Source organism: Aquarana catesbeiana, linkage group LG11 (assembly GCF_042186555.1).
Source record: "Aquarana catesbeiana isolate 2022-GZ linkage group LG11, ASM4218655v1, whole genome shotgun sequence".
Lineage (NCBI taxonomy): Eukaryota > Metazoa > Chordata > Amphibia > Anura > Ranidae > Aquarana > Aquarana catesbeiana.
Genome location: NC_133334.1, coordinates 106,996,211 through 107,017,903, shown reverse-complemented (window position 1 = coordinate 107,017,903; position 21,693 = coordinate 106,996,211). Strand labels below are relative to the sequence as shown.

The 21,693-nt window shown below is 40.6% G+C and overlaps 1 protein-coding gene and 1 long non-coding RNA gene across 8 annotated transcripts in view; one reads left to right on the top strand and one right to left on the bottom strand.

The window, feature by feature from the left end:
- The window catches only part of CHID1 (chitinase domain containing 1), a 1,258,939-nt gene that overhangs the window by 1,002,071 nt on the left and 235,175 nt on the right, over positions 1-21,693 (top strand). The window contains exon 11 of one of the 6 annotated variants that reach the window (XM_073604844.1): positions 3,486-3,513. The exons of the other annotated variants lie outside the window; for them this stretch is intronic. Coding sequence (XP_073460945.1) covers positions 3,486-3,498 — 13 coding nt within the window. The 3' untranslated portion in view covers positions 3,499-3,513. Of the gene's footprint in view, positions 1-3,485; positions 3,514-21,693 lie in introns of those variants that run through there. 6 annotated transcript variants of the gene reach the window in all.
- LOC141112228 (uncharacterized) overlaps positions 1-21,693 on the bottom strand; it is a 183,327-nt gene that overhangs the window by 159,792 nt on the left and 1,842 nt on the right. For both annotated transcript variants that reach the window (XR_012236553.1, XR_012236554.1), the window contains exon 2: positions 14,012-14,123. This is a non-coding gene — a long non-coding RNA (uncharacterized lncRNA). The remainder of the gene's footprint in view (positions 1-14,011; positions 14,124-21,693) is intronic.

Here is a 21,693-nt window from a genome sequence, read left to right as displayed (position 1 = left end):
AGCAGGCAGCCCTGCTGGGTACTGTTTGTAACGGGAAAGGAGGAAGAAAGGGTAAAAGGGGTTTTCACCTGGGATGTTGGATTATTATAGAGATGATGGATGGCTTGTAAGAAAGGCCCCTTAAATCCCATATGACTTAGGGTAGCAAAAACGAAAGGCCAACCAAGGCGGTCAAAAGCCTTTTCTGCGTCCAGGCTGAGTAATATGGACGCCGTGACTTTTCGGTTCACGACATCAATCAGATCTATAATTTTCCTAGTATTGTCTCCAGGCCTGGCAGAGGGGGACAAAACCTACCCGATCCTTATGAATCAGGGATGGGAGTATCGGCTTCAAGCAGGTAGATAGGAGTTTGGTAAAGAGAATTTAGGTCAGAGTTCAAAAGAGCTATGGGCCTGTAACTAGCACAGAGGGAAGGATCTTTGCCCGGCTTTGGAATCACAGTGATGAAAGATCTCTGCATATCTGAGGAGACAGGGGTGTTCTGAAGGAAAGCATTAAAAAGTTTACACATACAGGAAAACATCAAGGGAAGAAAGGTCCTATAGAACTCATAGGGAAAACCATCAGGTCCTGGAGCCTTATGGGCAGGTAGTGATTTCATGGTAAGTTCAATTTCCTCCTCAGTAATAGGGGCATTAAGGCTAAGAAGGTCAGAGGGTTGAAGTTGAGAGATCTGCAGACAAGTTTTTATGTGCATTGTATAGTGAATGGGCCCTCGAGGCACACTGTCTCTGAAACTTCAGATGGACTTGTGTTGAGGAAGAGAGTAATGAGTCACATATACGACTTATTCACTTGTGTATGTACATTTTAGCTTCATCTACTGAGCTCCTTAAACTACAGGCTTCTTTCAGAAAAACTATTAAAGCTACATATCTAAATTAAATTTAAAAAAATGACATTCTACCCACTGTCTTTAAGTAAGAGTTCAAAATATCCTTCTTTAATGCTTACCTGAATTTTTTTTTTAAATTTTGCTTTTTAGTCCTGGCTATAATAAATGTATTTACAGGCAAATAGAAAGCGAGAGTCAGAAGCACAATGAAAAGGCTGTAGTATTTCTATACAGCCCAGGTTTTAGTGATTCTAGTATGTAGTGAATATTCAAAATGTAAACAAATGGCATAACGATTTAAGGCTCCTTTTACACGAGGCAGACTCCATTTCTACGGAGCCCGCCTCGGTCCGCCGGCCAGCGGGAGATCAGTCCGTTGATCTCCGCTGAGCCGGCGGATGACAGGTCCCTCTCTGCTCACTGAGCGGGGAGGAGCTTGTCAGGCGCCGCTGCCGCCTATGGAGGGATCGGATGAAAACGGACAGCATGTCCGTTTTCATCAGATCTCACCCGATCCGATCCGCCAGCGACGGACCTGGACGTAGAGCCATCCGTCTGCTTTTAGCGGATCGGACCGGGTCGGATGTCAGCGGACATGTCTGCGCTGACATCCGACGCTCCATAGACTAACATGGAGCGCCCGTTCAGGTCCGCCGTCAAAACTGACACCTGAACGGTCCAATCGTGTGAAAGGGGCCTTAAGTGTGGAAAAGGATGATTTAGTGTTTGAAGACAGTAATAACTCTATTGTTTGAATTGTGCTGCCAGTCTAGCACTGAAAAGCTTGTATCTTTAAAAATGATTTTTTGCTCCCACTCTACCAAGGGAACTTCCCAGTGGTCATACATGCACTGACCCAGGCCCAGCAGATAGAGTTAGATGTGCTGTTTACCGCTTTTATAAGTCTGTCTGTACTCTATATGTTTTTAAAGACATTTTGTTAATTTATTACAGAAAAAAAAAAAGTTTGTTTTTAATATATTGGTGCCTTAAAAGTCCATGATTTCCTCTGACTGAATAGCACTGAAAATATATGTACAGGAGGGAAGAACATGGGAATGACCCAATTAATGTACTGTTATTTCTAGTAAGCAACCTTGGGGTGAAGAGGTTGACTAAGGAAGTTGTATTTCAGCAGCTGCCATCTTCTATACTCACTAGTCATCAGGGCCTGATTTCCCATTAAGCATTGTAGGCATGTGCCTACAGGTGCCCTTCATAGAGGGGAGCCCATCTGGAGAGAGAGAGGCCGTCACCGTTGGCATATGTAGGATTTTGCTCCCTCCAGCTGTAAGACTGCATCTCCTCCCCCTACCTCCTCCGGCAGTTTCAGGCTCTGATATAGGCTACTTGTTATGTGAGAGGGATGGGGATGCGGCCAGGTTTGGAGATCCCACCCACCTGCCTGACTCACCGGCCTGCCCGCCCACCCACCTGGAAGAGGTGATCTGACCAGGAGCGTGTGCTGAGGTAAGCTCAGCTGGGTGATTTTGATCTCATTGTTCAACTGTTCTCTGTCCAAGGCCAGAGCACAGAAAGTAGGGGAACGGTACTAGTGCAGGCTGAAATTGAGGAAGGGGTTAACATTAATGTGACCATCAAATCCAGGTGAGGGATGGGGGGGGGGGGCAGTGGTAGTGAAAATCAACCCCTCCATCCCCCACCTGTATTGGTCTTCATGGCAGTGAAATTTTAACCCACCACCCCTTCTGCATTTGTGGTACTGTCATTGAAAGTTAACCCCCTTACCCCACATTGGTGGTCATGGGAGGGATTATATTTTAATGCCACTGACCACCAAAGTGGGGGAGGAGGGTTGATAATATTGATACCAATACTGAGGGTTAATAATGAGTCATCTAAAACCAATGCTGGGGGTTATTAATACGTCCTCTGACATCAATGCTGGTGGTTATTAATACGTCCTCTGACATCAATGCTGGTGGTTATTAATACGTCCTCTGACATCAATGCTGGTGGTTATTAATGTGTCCGCAGTGTTATTACAGAGGGGGGGGTGCTTCAGAATTCTCTGCCTTTAGGCTCCTGAGATGCCAGTCATCTAGGTGAATATTAATGCCAACATTTTAAAGACAAAGGTTTGGTTGCTAGACACAGCATGCTTGACTGCTGCCTCGCCATCTTATTAAGTTGAGATTGCAATAATAGAGACGCAGACATGCACTATGACGTTGGCTGTTGCAGCTGTACATTGTACTGCCAAATCGATCATGTACATTCAATCTCAGAAGAAGGGAAAGCCCCAGAAACAGCTTGGCTATCAACATACAGTATAGTAAGAGATACTTGTGGCTATAAGAATAATATAGGGCATTTTTTTGTTGGGCATATACATATATAACATAATGAAATGATGTTGCCTGGAATACTGCTTTTATTATCGGTTTTTATTTTCTGCATAAGCCAAGAGCATGGTAAGGCATATGTGGATATCTCTTCTTATGCAAGTAGAAATAAGAATAACATTTTGCTGCATAGTAAACCCACACTTTTTGTTGATCCAATCTCAACACAATTCTAAGCTACAGCTATAGCAAACAGAATATAATGGAGAGATTTAATATGTGTGAAAAGCAGCTGTATCCTACCTGCCTCGACTCAACCCCGTTCCTATTCTTATTCCTAGACATACAACATAGAAGACCAATGAAGGAATGGAAAACCTTAATTAGACTGCACATACCCTATGTGGGTCACTAAGTGAATATTATAGGTGTCTTGTAGTATCCTGTTTCTTTGCTATTTAAAATACTGGCAATGAATAAATATGCAAACATTTACTGTGTTTTTGTGTAGCTGGGCCATTAAAAAAAACAAAGATTTAAAACATATTAATCTAATTAATCAGATTAATTACATAATTGCAAAATATGCAGAAAGTATTATTTTACTAAATTAGCACAAAACCAGTGGTGGTAAAATTGCACAACATGAAAACATGCATATCTCTACAAATGTTACATTACAGATATTTTATTATTTTAATTAGTTTTATAGATTTCAAAACCACACTTTAATATTTCACCAGAACTGCATTTTAGTTATGTGCTGCTAACCAGTGTTTCAATTGATTTTTTTAACATCAAAGCACAGCATCCTAGAATTTCTACCACATGGAGCTATTTCATCAGTTTAATTTCCCCTGGCAGTCATGCTTTCTGTCCTAACAGACTCCTTCTAAAGTTATTTTTTTCTAAGAGGTGTCCTAAATCCATTTAGATGACATTGTTCTTTTATTTTACATTTCAATAGAAATTTTACCCAACATTGAAGCCTCATGCTACACCATTTGGACAAAGAAAACAATGGTGTGGACAGTTTAATCTACCAGGCACTGAGGCCAGCCATACACCGAGTGAATTTATTTTTTGCAACCACGGGTTGCAGGAAATAAATTTACTCGATTCCCTCACCAACACAGACAGCGTTAATGTGGGAATCCCTCCTGCTGGGCCATTGTCCTCTCCCTGCAGGGGGGCGGGGGAGGGTGGCAGAAGCTGTCACTGCCGGGAGAAGACATTGATTATTGCTAGCGGCTATAGCAGCTGCTAGCAATAAATGCAGGTAAAACCCAGCTTGCTAGTTGTACCCAAGTTAATCGATTGATCAACTTGGTACATTCAGCCTGCCCATGCAGAGTTTGAATCTCAACAGGAATGGCCAAGATTCAAACTGAGTATGACCTGCCTAAGGCCCCTTTCACACGATCGGACCGTTCAGGTCCGCCTGTCCGTTTTGACGGCGGACCTGAACGGGAGCTCCATGTTAGCCTATGGAGTGACGGATGTCAGCGGAGACATGTCCGCTGACATCCGACCCTGTCCGATCTGCTAAAAGCAGACGGATGGCCGTACGTGCTGTCCATTTTCATCCAATCCCTCCATAGGCAGCAGCGGCGCCTGACAAGCCCCTCCCTGCTCAGTGAGCAGAGAGGGACCTGTCATCCGCCGACTCAGCGGAGATCAATGGAGAGATCTCCCGCTGAGCTGGTGGACCGAGGCGGACTCCGTGGAAGTGGAGTCTGCCTTGTGTGAATGAGGCCTAAGAGATAAAACTTTAGCCCTTTCGTGACCAGAGGTCATTGATGCCTAGAAGTGTGGGCCAAATTTAGCAGTGTCATAATGTTTTAGTCAATATTTGCAATCACTCTATGGCTAATTTGCATACCTAGATATTTTGTATATACTTTTTATGTACAGTACATAGAAGTCTTTTATTCATCCTCCTTATTTGTCCAGTGTGCTGTTATCTTTTTAAAAAAAGAAAATCCCAAATCTTATGTTGTCCCCAGAAAAGTAATAGATTTGAAATCCTCTAATTGGGACATTAGTTCTGGGGACCTAGGGGACCCCAAGGAATTCCCATAATTTGCAGGAATTTCCTTTCACTTCTTGTTTGGCCATGGGACAGGAAGTGAGGGGAAATCTCCGCAATGGGACACAGATCCCCTACTCTGTTTAAAATTTAAAAAAAAGTTTTGCCTTTTTAATAGGCTATCTTATCGCAAAACTCACAAAAATGTGCATTTATGCAGGTGCACTACAGCAGCGCATAGATGTTAACCTAACACCCTGCACACACACATTACACACAGGTGCACTACAGCAGCGCATAAATGTTAACCTAACACCCTGCACACACACATTACACACATGTCACTACAAGCATTATGGTAATGCAGATTTATGTGTTGGTGCACTGCAAGCTCATTCACACAGTGGGCACGTTATGTGTTATGGCCTGTTGTGCACTTTCAATGTGTTGTTTTTTCTTATTTATTTAAACTTTGTTAAAATTGCATTGATTCAACGTTGTGTGGCAGTGCATTGCGACACATTGTTGTGCATTGTTCCAATATGCATGCCTGGATCATTTTATCTCAATGTACACACTGCATTGTGAATCGAGCATTGTCACAACACATAGATTTTTAGTGTAAAGCCTCGTACACACGATCGGATTTTCCGATGGGAATTGTGTGATGACAGGCTGTTGGCGGAAAATCTGACCGTTTGTACGCTCCATCAGACAATTGTTGTTGGATTTTCCGCGGACAAATGTTGGATAGCAGGCTTTAAAATTTTCCGTGGACAAACGTCTGTTTCAGATTTTCCGAGCGTGTATACAAAAGTCCGTCGGACAAAAGTTCAAAGTACAAACACACATGCTCAGAAGCAAGGATGAGCTGGAAGCGGTCTGTCTTGTAAACTAGTGTTCGTAATGGACGATTAACATTCATGACGTGGCAAATTATGAAATCTCGAAATGCAGCGCACATTCTCTTCTTCTTTAATGGGATAATAATGAATCTGCTTTGCTGGTGATACTGATGGAGTTATTGCAAACAAATTTTCAAAGGCTTTTTTTTTCTAGTGATATCAAGAATAATATTATTATGCTTGTTATTTTTTTTTCGTTGGTGCAAGTCATCACAGTACCATTATCCTGTAGTTTTTAAGATCAAAGATACAACTATGTTGGTGTCCCTTGTTAATTTTACATTGTATTTTTTAAAATGTATCTGCCTACTCCCAAACTGTCATTTGAAGTAAACCACATAGCTAAGTAATATTCTCCACAATTTATTGTGCATTAAAAAAAGAAAACAAATAAAATTAGACATGCTATCTGCCAATAGAACTTAACCAAAAATTGCATTCTATGCACCCAAAAATATAGAAAATATACCAAATAAAATCATTATTATTCAACCAAAAAATAAAATAAAAGCCTCATGCATGTGTCCTGCTTCTTAATATAGGGGGTCAGCAATGCCAAGAGTTGGTGAAAGCAGGGGTCCGTCATCCAGAGATAATTCCAAAAATCATCCGGATTATTCTCCTGGAGCTCTTGCAGCAAAGGCATATGACATAATTTGTCACGATTAATAAAGCAACCAATTTTTGGCCAATAATAAATAACACGTTATCTCCTCCGATTCCACAACATAGCTGGTTGACGAACGGCCCGTTCAGAAACGAACTGAAAAGCGCAAACTGAAAAGCGTGTAATGAAAAGCGCAAATTAACACTCACTAAACTTCTACTAACACAAAATTAGCAGAAGGAGCCCAAAGGGTGGCACTAAAGAGCTGAAAAACCATGTACCATGTCACTATGTTCGTGTTTGTTGGTCGAAATTCTTGGCCAACGCCCTTCGGACAAAAGTCTGAGGTTTTGTCTCCGAAAAATTCAATCGTGTGTAAGAGGCTTTAGTTGCTTATTTACAGAATTTCACTGTTGCACCAAAAAGCACTATTTAAAATTTCAGAATGTATCTCCCTTTGAAAGAATATGCCTGGATGGCCCCAAACGTCAACACCTTATCACAGACAGATATCGCCTATTTACATCTCTTAAAACAACGCCTTTTCTGAAACATGGTTATATGCTCAAATGGGAACGTATATTGGGAAGAACACTAGAACTCAAGGAGTTGCAGGTTATCTGGGATAACATAAATAAAACCTCTTTATGTACCCTTTATAAAGAGAACCAATATAAAATGTTGTTTCACTGGTACCTAACCCCTGAAACACTACATGCTATTAACCCTACTCTACCATAGACGTATTGAGGATGTGGTGAATCAGAGGGAATGCTATATCATATATACTGGGAATGCTTAAAAATCAGTCCTTTCTGGGAGACCACTAGATCCTTACTGCAGTCGCTCTTGGATTTCTCGGTCCCTTAGGACCCAGTATATTTTTTTATGGGGTTACCCTTACCAAATTTGTCTAAAACTACTGTCAAGTTGATCAACCATATTCTAATGGTTGTAAATGAGGGTGCCCAGTAGGGTGGAGCATACTTTCTCATACTGAGGTAGCGGTACCACTTTCTTTATCTGGGATTTTGTCTGCTTTTTACAGTAAATAGGCCATTATGGGTCGATAGTTATCTAGCCATGAACATGTTCATTGCTATAACTTTGTCCTACATTGGGTTTGTATATTTAGCCTGGCTAACCCATCTTTTTAGGACACACCCGGCCCTGTGGAAACCTCATTTGGACATTGTCATTTATTGTGTATTTTCTCTTGAAATGTACTTTATTATCTTCTAAGTAAAGTATTTTTTTTATTAATACACACCTTCAATAAAAAAGAGAGTTAAAAAAAATTCTAAATGTTGTTATTCATTAATTCAATACAGTTTTATAATTTAGTAGAAACTGTTGGTTTGCGTTTGTGTGTGCTAATACAATTTTAGTGTATTTTTATTGAAAATATAATTTAGATAAACATTTACGCAACTATTACATAACCCATAAATGTCAGAACCATCTTTTTATTCTATTGGTCCTGTGCCTTCAGAAAATGTATGCTTTAAGGTTTCTTTTCGTTACCAACTCTGAAAGTTAAGGGCTAAAGAAAAAATATTTATTTTCTTTATTTTTGTGAAATTTATCTTATTTTTTTTTAAATGTTTAATAGTTTGTAAACTTATGTTTTATATCATTTTTACTATTTGTATAAAATCTTTATTTTTATCTGTGTTTTGAGGACATTTGTTTTTGCCAAGTGTGTGGTGGGGGGCTTTCCTAACTTTCCAAATGTATTTACTTACTGCTAACTTTCTTGACTAATTGGGGTTAATTTACTAAAGCTGGAGAGTGCTCAGTCTGATGCAGCTCTACATAGAAACCAATCAGCTTCCAGGTCCTTTTGCCAAAACTTAACTGAACAAGCTGAAGTTGGGCCTGGTTCACACCTATGCAGGTTGCAGTTTGCATATTCCAGGTGCATTTAGCATTTTTCAATACACGTTTTTGATCCATTGAAGTCTATGGGACAAAAAAAACAGAAAAGAGTCCCTGGCCCTTTCCATAAAATGCACAAATGTGAATGTGACCCATAGAAAACCATGATAAATGGGCTGTAGTGTGTTTCTGCAAAACTGAAATTGCACTAAAAAATGCATAAGTGCGAAGCAGGCCTTAGAAGCTACAATGCACAACTGCACCAGATTTTGCACTCTCCAGTTTTAGTAAAACTTGTGTTTATGTAAAAACCCATACAGTTGTATGACCTAGAAAAGGAGGCGTGCCCCATCCTTTTTCTCAGTTGTGTGTGTGTGTCCTGATTATAAAAAGCAATTTAAACTTTTTCTGGATCTCTGAAATTATTGAAAGGTTTAAGGCAACCTGATGCAGAAAGATTTAGACAATTTTGAAATTCATAGCTCCCAACTGTCCCTGTTTTCGAGGGACTGTCCCTGATTTGGAGCAATGTCACTCTGTCCCTCTTTCCTCCTCATTTGTCCCTCATTTTGGTCTGATCTATATAGTTGTATATAAAATGCACTATTTATCTTTTATCTTGCTGCATTTGTCAATTTTAAAAGCCAATATAAAGGACAATTTGTGGTAAAAAAAAGCACTTGTGGATTTAATTAACCTTTTTTTTGGCTATGTCCCCTTTAAGGGACATGGCAGGGGGCGTGTCCTATGCCTACATACGTTTGCTAGTAGGTGTCCCTCAGTCCCTCATTCCCATCTCAAAATGTTTGGAGGTATGCATAAGCTGTGTTTAACTGCATTCACATTGTCCAGTGAATGGATATAGATGGCATTTAAGAGCCTTCTTGTTCAACATAATAAGGCAGGTACAGGCATTAGGTCAAATTGCAAGGGTAGACTCCAAGTTGAGTAAAACTAAATCATGGAAATTTCAAAAATCAACATTCTGGCTGTCAGAATACAATAACTCAGTGGGAGGATTCCCCCATCCGCCCAACCGCTTGTTGAACGGAAAAAAACTGACTTGTGTATGGGCTGCATAAGAAAGGTTATAGTAAACACCTTGGTCTGTTTGTTCTTTGGGAAGACAATTATGGTATTATGTTTAGGATGACTAACAGGTTTGCTTTAATACATTCTGTGTAATTTATATTATAGCCTGTGTCTGAATTCATGCAGCGCATTTACAAACGCGAATATTGGTTTAACCTAGTAAATTAAAGGCTACCTGCATGTAGGTTTTGACTTCACTTTTCACATTCTGTCTGTAAAGTGGACTGCATTGGTAGGGTCAGAGTGGTATTGCTGGATAATCTGTTTTATTTTATTGTTCTTTGGAAACTTTAAGGCTAATTTACACTTGTGGCAGTCTCTGAAAAGCGATCTGAGGTGGAACGCTTTCCAGTGAGCTGTACAGGAGCGGATGACAGGCATTCCAGAGATACTGCTGCTAACTCCTAAATGCCTGTTCTTTTTTGACAGCCAAACAAGATCCCTAAATGAGATACTGCTCTGCACCTGTGAGCCTAGCGCATGGCTGGTAATTGCAGCACAGCCACACTTGCTTGAATGGATTACGTTTGGTAGTGGTACTGCCTGCTAAAAACTCAAAAGGGATCATTTTTGCTGTTCCATCTGCCCCTGTGTGTACAAGGCATCAGATCACCTTTAAAGTGTGTGACAGGTGTAGCGGTGGATGTGACGAATGCAGATATCAGATCCCTGCCCTCACCTATTTCTGACAAAGGACTGGCCAATCTTACATTGTGCTGTCACTTACTTAACAATGCCACTCTCAGCTGCACTCTGCACAAACATTTTCCAGCTTGCGGGACCTAATCTAGGTGCCAGCAGCCTGAGAATGATTGTCAACTGGGTTAAATTAATCGAGCAATGAACCCTTTAAGCTACCACCACCCCCTTTTGACTGAGGAGGAAACTTGTAATCTTAGCAATACCAATTATGATTTTAGAATAAACGTCTGTAACGCATACTGTCACCACAGACAGATGTGTTCAGAGGATTTATACTATACAGTAGCACTCTTCAAGAGACAGTGATTCATTTAGTTTGCATTAAAAGCCTTAAAGACAGCTTTAACACTTTTCAAAATAGGGTTTTATATTGAAAAAGGTCAAATTGGTGCAAATAAAATAATTACATGAAAAAAAGGTGTTACAAAGAAATAAAGAGGCAATAAAGCAACAGGAAATAAAAACAAAGTTGAAAAGGAAGAATTCTTGCAGTGTCCTTGGTTTTAGCAGAGTTCAGTCAATGAGTAAGGTGTTGGTTCTCAAATTGAATAGATGTTCCTGGTTTGATGGTACATGAGAACTGTCCTAAATGTGGATGCATTCCACTTTTCTTCACATAAAGTGGGGTGCTGACAAAGACCATCTGATCAATCATCTGGTCTAAGGGATGGTTGCTGGGATGTCACCACGTTTATGACCACATCCCAGATACAGTTTTCTATAAGTATTCAGATCTCTGAATATCTACAGTTTACAGTTTTATAACCTGCAGATTATTGACCAGCGTAAAATTTGCTTCAAAATAAATATAAATATGGCAGGTTTCAGATGTCTATTTTACCTAGGAGGCTAAGGGGTTTCCTGGTTTCTCCATGTGGTCTGACATAGGGGTGTCTGGACTTGAAACTTTACAAATTAACCCGAGGAAAGTAAATCTGTCCATTTTCTGGCTGTACTGTGAACATTTCATGAGTTATTAAACATGATGAAGTTTCAGAGTTATAACTGTGATCCTGTCTGCAGGGATGTGTATTGGTTATTTCCTACAACTGAGCTTTTGACGACCAGTATCTGTTAGTTATCTGGATTGCTCAGCTTATAAGGGTGACAGTTTTATTAGGGTTTCTAGACTTAAATTGTGGATTGGGTAATGGAAAGGTCTGTGTGTCTGATCAATAGATTGATAAGGTCCCGGCCTGAGTTAACGTTGTAGTTTGTGGAGTCTATAATGTGAAGGAAGGAGGAGGCAAGAATTAGATTTTCTGGATCTCTGGTTTTAAAACAGAGAAACTAATGACAAACAAAATGTAATGGCTGAACGTGAACAAAATGGCTGCTACACACGCAGCTATTCGTGAGCCCAGTATGCATCACCTTACAGTGGGCAGTAGAAAAGCTTTAAAAATGCTCCCCAACTGTTCTATTTCAATGCAAGTGTAAAAGAGACCTAACTTTTTTATTGTAGTGGAAAGACAGTTAGCTTGTAGCAAGATGATCTTACTCACTATAAATTCTAATTTTGAAAGCTGATAATGCAGGTGAAATATCTCTAGGGTAGACATTTGGAGCTAGCTTCTGGCAAACCCTCTCCACCATCACTTTATTCTACAAGTAAAGCTCCAAAACAATACATAGTATTATGGGATCCCATGTTCCCACTTTTCCCTAAAATAAACTGCTTGCAGCTAGTGGCTTCTAAGAAAATCATTTGAACGAAAGTAGCTATTTTTCTGTCAAGAGACATGCACAGCTTGTGTTCCTGTTTCTGCAGACACCACAGGTGTTCTTTTATATGGTCACTTAACATTTGCAGGTTAGCAGCAAAGAGAGAAAGTACAGAGGGCTACCAAGCCACAAAAAGGGTAGAATTTGACTGTGATGGCAGTGATGAACTTCGTTTATACTGTAAGGAAATCTCACTAATTGTTAAAATGCAAAATAGAGCCTGTACACTTTTTTTACTTTTTTTTTTTTTAGCAAAAAGGCTATATAAAAAACTGTTCCAATAGTTAACAGAATGTATTTTTAGAAAAAAAAAAAATCTTATATTATAATGGCCCATAGCCAGTTCCTGGTGAGATATCAATTATTTCTAGGTTGAAGCAGCGTCTCAGTAAATGCACATTCCAACACCAGACAATATTTAAACATACAGTAAATAACAATGGAATTAATCTAATGGATTTAATTGGCATATCACATCATTGCTTCTCTGCCTTTTGGCTAAGATCAAGTGTCAAGTGGTGGCGCTGTGCTATCATCCTGGCCTGACTAAGGCTAGGGTGGTGGCTATGCAAACCTGCTGGAGTGATGAGGGCTTGGAAGGTTAGTACCAGCTGGAAGAGCCCATTACCTCCTTGTTGGAATGGTCTACCTTGTCTGGCCATGGGCTGGAAAGGCAGAAGGTCCACGGTGTCTGTGGCCCCCTGGGAGTGGTCACCCTAGGGGTGCTCTTAGTAACACTTGGGTGTGGGACCCCATGGTGTGAATAGGAACATGGTCACAGTCACTAAATTGCTTTCCCTCTGCACAGCGCCTTTTAGGGTTGGGCCTTTTAGCTAAGTCCAGGGGCATATTTTGTCTACCAGGCCTCAGGGCTTAGCTTGTGCACAAACTGCACAGCCACTTTTTTATCTTATATTAATTTTTTTCCTACGTTTGTCACCTTTCACTTTTGTGTGTGTTTTTCTCACAAATGAAGGGTGTGAGTCCTCGGGCTTGCCCTGACATCTAGGGGGATAATGTGTGGCCCTTAGGTTCCTTCTTGCCCTGCCTCTGGGGGGGTCTGTCTTTGGGAGAGCTCCCCTGACGTAGTATTCAATGTATGGCTTCGACTGTCCAAAAGAACAGGGTCTACCAGGCCTTCTGGCTAGGCAGACCATGTAAACCTATGTCCCAGTCAGGAGCCTTGCACCCCAGGAGTCAGGGTAGAGATCCTACTCCTTCGGGGGGGTGGACTAAAGCACACCCTTAAGTGCATTTTTTTGTATAATCTTTATTTGTGAAAGACAAGGCAGTACATCTCAATAAAGGTGCCATGGCATAGGCAGCAAATGTTGCATGAGTCATATTTCAAAGAACATAAAGCATGAAAGACAAATAACAGGAATAAGGTAAATTGTCCAACCGGAAACGTGGAGGGCTCAGTAGTCAGGTGGTGAGGTGGTGGTGGGGTCTCCTATCTCTCACGGAGGGTGAGGGGAGCATCATCCGCCTTATTATCTACATTTCATTCTAAGTGTCCCCTGGTGAGGTGTCATAGTACGGGGGCAAGCCAGCCAGGTCCCAGACAGCCATTAAATTATAGTGTGTCGTAGTGATTTAGGGATGGGTCGACCGGGTGGAGCTCAGATAGAGGGGGGCATCTATTGGCCTCTAGCTAACCTCTCCCTGCACACCACCCATGTCAAGATCACCTCAAGGCAGGGCATCTGCTCCATAGTAGCATAACTTTGCCAACCCCGGGATGAGCCGGGTGGTCTCACGGTAACAGACTCTCCAGTCAGTCTGACTGGCTGGCACATCCATACATCACCCACCACCCGGTGTTCCAACAAATGAATCACCTTTGGTCAGGGGACCAGGGCAAATTGAAATAAAAGTAATAAAGAGTATAGAAAGCAGGGGAAAAAAGAAAGATTAGTTGGAACATACCTGGAATCTCACGTTCAGCTCCACCTCTCAGGCCTCGTCTGTGCTGCCACAGTTAAGTGCACTTTTTAATGTGTGTTTCACGTGCACATTTTTTGTTCTAGGTTTTGCACCACTGCAGAAAAAAAAATCACATCACTGATCTACTCTAAATAGTTTTCCAAAAAATTTACAGATAAGAAAACAAAAAGATGATTGATTGGATAAATAAACCCCTCCTATTTTGTAAGAAATGACTACATAAGGTACAACCTATTGACAACAGAATATCGCATGGTTAGTTAACTGGTGCCAACCTGTGTGCAGTTGTCACAAAATAAATAGACATGTTCCTGGAGAGCCACATAGGTAATTAGGAAACATATCAAGACAAACAGAATAATGAGGATAAAGGAGCTACCATTACATGTGTAAAATAAAGTTATAGAGAGGCAACAACAAGGTTTGGGTTATAAACAAAATCCCATTGTTGATTATCTCCTAGGCCACCTTAAAATGGTATGAGTATGCCACAACTCTGCCAAGGGAAAGCCATCCAGAAAACTCAGTGAACAGACATTGAGGCCATAAGTCAGAAAAGCATGCAGTAACATAAATAAAACACTGAAGGAACTACAGGGATCCATAGCCTAGAAACTGTCCATGAGACAACTATAAGCCAGATGCTCTACAACGCTGAACTTAAATTGATTTTGTCATGAGAAAAATATAAAGGATGCTATTGCTGGTCTATTTTTTTAAATACTAGTTGTCTGACTGTGTCTGGCTACAGTACTTTTGAGTTGCCATTTTGGAACAAGTGTACTGTAAATGAGTGTCAGAAAATTGTCAGATGTTCAAAGCCAAAGCATCAGTATAATGGACAGGGGACCAGTATTCTCAGAGGAGAGGTCAGCATTTAAAGTGACTTTATAATTTTCATGATTGATTCACCTTAAAAAGGTGTGACTAGAAGAATCTATTGCAGAAAAATAAATTTCAAATCCTGCCTGGAGTGTCAGAAGGCATGTGGGAAAAACTGCATACATGGGGAAAGGTTCTCTTGTATGATGAAATTCAATGCTGATTTTTTTGTGTCTGAGCATAAAAAGGTTGTGTCTGAAAGTCAATATTACTTATCAACCTGGGAACAGCATACCCATTGTCAGGCACAGTTGTAGCATGGTGGTGGTAGATGAACTAATGAATTGATCAGCATTGAGGGAAAGATGATTAAAAAGAAATGCATGGAAAATCTAGAGGAAAACTTGTTTCAGTCCGCTGATAGTGACTATGGTAAAAGTTCACCTTTTAGCAAGACTGTGACACAAAACACAAAATGACACTGGAATGGTTCAAATCCAAGAGCCAGATGTGCAAAGCTGTTAGATTTTTTTTTGTGTCTCATTGGGGAGATTTTTTTCATTTTTTGTGCTATAAACCACAACACCTTAGGGATATTCCCTTGTCAAAGATCACAAAACAGAGGTGGGATTGTACACCTAAAAAGTCATATTATTCTCAAACACTGAATATCACCGACTACATTCCACTACTGTGTAGTCCCCAGGATTAACAGGGAAAATCTACACACAGCATGTTTCTTTCTTGATCACCTTCCACATCACACTAGCCCCCCCCAGCCCCCCCCCCCCCCCCGAGGAAGACCCCTGTAAAAACACCAGGAACCTTTTCAAATCTTCAGACCGCTCTTACACTCAACAGCCTTCCCAAAATACTGCAATAGCTTCAACAGCACTTCACAATGCAAAAATGATTAATAAAATCATGCTCCATGAAAACCCCGCCGTTAACAAAATGAAACCAGAAATAACCTGCTTGGTTTGCGTCTCTGGTTTATTTACAAATATATTAAAAACAATCACATGGAATTGCAATGTAAGTTACCCACATTATTCCCAGAAGAACATCTGCTGGTAAACTTTCCATCACACCCACTAAACACAATTTGTCTCCATCTCCATAGTCCAAATGCACTTTTGTAATAGAATACATATACATTCCTTTGTGCCACTGATAAGTTTGATTATAAACCCTGGGCTTTTCTGAATAGCCTCACATCTAACAACACGGGGGCCCATAATTGTAACAAATGCTCCACTGTCCTTGAAAACTGCCACCATTCTCCCATGTTGCAGGGTGAAATTTTCTTAGTTTCGAGTGCCCAGGTACAAAAAGGCAAACTCCATATACTCCAGGTGGTCTTCGTACTGGATTGGGTACAGGATAATGTTCTGTGTACTGGCCACCCAAATAACATTGCTGACTTGGCTTTGGCTGCATGAGTGGAGGAATTCCATAAATCCCAGGAGAATTCTCAATGGGACAAGTGCCTTCTTTGAGAGATTTCTCCTCTATTCAACTTAAAAGTTTGTATTGCTCCTTAATTTCTATTGCAGTGAGAATAGTGAATTTCACCTGTAGGAACACAGACCACAACAAAAAGCTTACCCCACTGTAGCCAAAGCTAGAAAAAAAGTTTTGACTTTGGATACTTTAATGTTTTAGTCACAGTAAAAATATGTTGTACTCTCAAAGTTTTAGTTGTAGAAATCATATGCTAAAAAATCCAGTTAACTCTATTTCATTCCGGATTATAACACTTCTAGTTCTTCGGGGTGAATATTAAAATTGTAATTGCTGTATGCAAAACACTATTTGGTAGCTTAAGGGGACAAGAATGGTACAGTTTACATTGTAGGGGAGATAAGGAAGTCAAGTGCTATGTATGACTGCCAGCAATGAGGTGTAGAAGAAGACCTGTATCTGCCTAGGAATGCTAAGTTATTAAAGTGTGTAAGTGTTTATTTCCCTAATGGACCTCAGAAACAATAATTGTGTTTGCACTGTTGTTGTTTTCGCTAAATTGAAATTGAATTTAAAAAAAAGAATTGGTTTGCATTTGAATAGTGCCACCCGGATTTCTTCTTTCATCTTCTCCAAACATTTCAACTTTCAGAACAAGTGTAAAAAAATGTTTTCTAAGCCTGCGTCCTTTCAGCAATCCTGTAATAGGGATATCTGACCTCCTATTGCAGTGGTTCTCAACCTGGGGGTCAAATGACGATTTGCCAGGGGTCCCCGAATCCTGGGCTGTTCCTGAAGCCTGCGCCACTCTCCCAGCCTTTTAGCAGCCTCCCAGCAGGGCTGTTCCTGGGGCCTGCAGCTGCCCCCTCAGCCTCTTTGCAGACACCCATTCAGTTCATGGCATGGCTGGAGGACAGAGACTAGAGGTCAGCTGACTGGTGAGGAATGTGAAGCGGGAGGGGCTGGAGGAGACCCTATCTCCTGATTTATATATCACTGCTACATGACACCACAAAGTCTGAGACACAGTGAAGCCGGAGACACAGTGAGTGAGTAACACTACCTGTGATTGTAGTTGCCATTAAAAGTCCCCACTACAGTTCTCAGATCAGCAGATGACCTTGATCAAGAGCACCTAAGTTGGCTGATCAGAACTCCCCCGAGCACTGCCACTGATCTCATTCCCCCCACCAGCACTGCCACTCATCCTAACTCCCTACCAGCACTGCCACTGATCCTATTCCCCCGCACCAGCTCTGCCACTCAGCACAACTCCCCACCAGCACTGCCACTCATGCCAAATCCCCGCCAGCACTGCCACTTATCCCACCCCCCACCAGCACTGCCACTCATCCCAACTCCCCGCCACCCCTCCACCAAGGAGTAAGAGAAGGAATAAATATAGAGAATACATGGAAGGGAGAGGAAAAGAGGGGGAGGAACAAAGAAAAAGGGAGAGAAAGAATAAGAGAAAAAACAAGAAAGACAGCTAAAGAAAGGGATTGGGGAAAAAAAACAAGAAATTAGGATCGAGAGAGATAAAAGGGAAAGAAAGGAGAACAAAGAGAAAGAGTGGTACATCCTAAAATTTACCATAAGGGGTTTTTATACTGTACAAGTGGAAGGGACTCAGGGAACGTTAAATGTCCGTGGGTTAGGGGCACAAATTATTTGTCTTGCATTGGGTGCTGACAACCCATGCTACCAAAATAATTTTACTGTTAGGGGTCCCAACAACTTGGGAAATTTCATCAAGGGGTCATGGCACTAGGAAGGTTGAGAACCACTGTCCTATTGCAATGAGCACTATGCCATAAGCATAAAGTCAGAGATGACCTAAAGTACTTGCAGGGTAGACCCAGTGTGACTTTTTATCTTTGAATGTTTCTTAAACTCTAAATGTTTGAGGAACTTTGCTGTATAGAGTCCAGTATGTGACTTGCTTGGATCTGGAGTGTTTATTTTGCATTATTTGGAAGAGTATGCCTTCAACGGTACAAGGTTAAAGAAGGAGTAGATGCTACCAAATATTTTCTAGCCAATATGTTTTAAATTGACAACTTCAGATGCATAACATGACAAATGTTGCATAACACATCTGTATGGTTGCAAGACTGCATCTAGCTCACAGCTCTCTTGCACTTTACATGGAAGATTTTCGATTTTTGAATTCCCCGTATGATGTTTTACTTAAAGAAATACTAATATTTGTCTACACTTTCTCTGTTTTCTGTGTTAATCTTTTATATTACCACAAATGAAAAAAAAAAAAATGTAAGTTGACAAAAAGGCAGTTTTATTAAAAGGTGTTGGGTGGAATGCTGTTGGGCAAAGAAATAAAGAAAATGTTATCTTTTGAAAGTAAACTCATGCTGTATGCAGTGTGACACTTTATCCTTCTGTCCTCTAAACCATGTACAGTATCTCACAAAAGTTATGCAATTTGTCCGCTCAATATTTTACATTGTAGCAAAGCGTAATTTCTTCAGTGTTGTCCAATGAAAAGATAATAAAATATTTACAAAAATGTAAAAATGTGAGGGGTGTACTCACTTTTGTGAGATACTGTATCTATTATTTACGATGTCTCATTCCAGCACCTAATTGAAACGTTACTAAAAAGGTATGCCTTTCACTCTTACTATTTCCAAAAATATCACAGACCACAAAGTATAGTCCACTTTGGTAACATATGTAGTTTTTCTTGTCAGACATAGAACTATACAGAATATATGTTTTCAAATTATAAAGGGTTGCAAGTCAGTGCTTCAGAATTCATTTTGTTTTAACTTATGTGCTGTAGGGCACAACATAGATCTAAAGTTGTATTTTCCTAGAGTGATTTATATAGTGGTAGGTTGGCATAGACGTTTTATACAGGCGGTGAAGACTAGTGTTTCAGCAACAAGCACAAACTCAGAGCTATGAAGTGATTATCCATACTAACAAGGAGAAACTGCCTTCCCACATGTGCTGTGCACTCCTGGGTAAGACCCCTTTCTAATGATTGCAGAAAAGTCCTAATGAGGAAGCCTGTCTCATACAGCATTCTCTCCTAGAGGGACAGTACGTTAGAGAAGGGATAGGTTTACATATATTTTGAGGGAAAGAGAAATTATGTTCTTATACGATGGTATCTAAATCAAAAATAAACAGGGAGGGGGCTACATATCAGGAGTAAAATATTGGTATTCACTGCAGTCATCTTCTGAAATGAAGCTGGGTATTGGGAAGTCTCAAAGCTGCAGAGCAATGCCTGTAAAGCGGAGACCTCGGCAATAATGTTTTTGTATGATAGGTCAATAGGCTTAATCAGGAAACAACCAAATCTAGCTTAATGGGTTCATCAGCAGTGAAGAGCAAGTGTACAAACTCTATCTTTTTAATGAATGTTAACTCTCTGTTGCCAACATAGCCTTAAATTGCAGCCTATTTAGTATTTATTTAAATGTGTTAACTCTTGCAAATCTGTACTGGCCCAACACAAATCATTGCTTTAGAGCAGGGATCTCTAAACTACGACCCTCCAGCTGTTGTGAAACTACACTTCCCACGAGGCATTGTAACACTCTAACATTCACAGAGATGTCAAGGCATGATGGGAATTGTAGTTCCTGAACAACTGGAGGGCCATGGTTTGGAGATCCCTGCTTTAGATGGTAAAATCTAACTTTAAAGCATAACTAAAAGCAATTTTAGTTATTTGAATAGAGTGGTGAGGGGTTAGAACTACTGCTAGGTTTTTATTTGCTGTGCCTCTGTTAGGGAGATTCCCCCTCTCTAGTTGTCCTGATGATCACCATTGCTACCAGGAATGAAACTGAGGGCAAAGCCAAACATCTGAGCTGCGATCAAAACAGAAAAAAAGGGCAAATCTTACGACTGGGACATTTATTCCCATGACAGCTGTTCCTTACATTGGAAAGATATCCACTCACTTCCTATTGAGTCTACAAGACAGTAATTGAAGGGAAATCCCTATAATGAGGCACAGATGGGAAAAATATGTTAGCAGTTTGTTTTAAATCTCCCCTACTCTATCCAAAAAGAAAAAATACATTTTGGCTTTGACATGCTAAACCAGATTTCAACATGCGTATGTGAAAGTCTGACTGTTTTTAAAAAACACTCAAATAAATCAAAATATGGGTACAAGAATTATGCATGTTGTGATTATCATTGTCCTGGCAACAATTAGACCTAGGCCAAATTATTACTCCTGACGCGTTCACATGCACACACACTATCATTCACTTTTTTATTCGCTACTTTTATGGCACAGTCCTAAAATCTGCAATTGTATTCATGTATGCTTTTGCATCAAACATATGCTAAGTTGGTATTGTGTGCTCAGGGATTCCCCACACCATTACACCACCATCCATAACCATTGACACAAGGCAAAATGGATTCATGCAGTTTACAAATTCTGATCCTGCCATCTCCTTGTTTTAGTAGAAATCAAGATTCATGAGAACAGGCAGCATTTTTTAAATATTCATCTGGCTAGATTTATGATGTTGCGCTCACTGTAGCTTCATTTACTTGTTCCTAGCTGGGAGGAGTAAAACCCAGCACTGTATTGTGCTGCTGTAGCCTGTAAGGTTCAACATGTATGTTCAAGGATGTTGGACATTGGACGCATTTTGGAGATTGCATTTCCATGTGAAGTAGCAGAGGTAGTCAAAAGTCATAATACATACAACAGTGACATGCTGAATCTTCAGAACATTAACAAACAGATATATGTCGGGGGATGTACTAAAGGAGTGGAGCATGGAGTGGACACCCATGTTACTCAGAATCTCTCCTGTTCATAATTTTAAATGTACAGTATCTCACAAACGTGAGTATACCCCTCACATTTTTGTAAATATTTCATTATATCTTTTCATGTGACATCACTGAAGAAATTACACTTTGCTACAATGTAAAGTAGTGAGTGTACAGCTTGTATAACAGAGTAAATTTGCTGTCCCCTCAAAATAACTCAACACACAGCCACTAATGTCTAAACCGCTGGCAACAAAAGTGAGTACACCCCTAAGTGAAAATGTCCAAATTGGGCCCAAAGTGTCAATATTTTGTGTGGCCACCATTATTTTCCAGCACTGCCTTAACTCTCTTGGGCATGGAGTCCACCAGAGCTTCACGGGTTGTCACTAGAGTCTTCTTCCACTCCTCCATGATGACATCACGGAGCTGGTGGATGTTAGAGACCTTGCGCTCCTCCACCTTCCATTTGAGGATGCCCCTCAGATGTTCAATAGGGTTAAGGTCTGGGGACATGCTTGGCCAGTCCATCCCCTTTACCCTCAGCCACTTTAGCAAGGCAGTGGTCGTCTTGGTGGTGTGTTTGGGGTCGTTATCATGTTGGA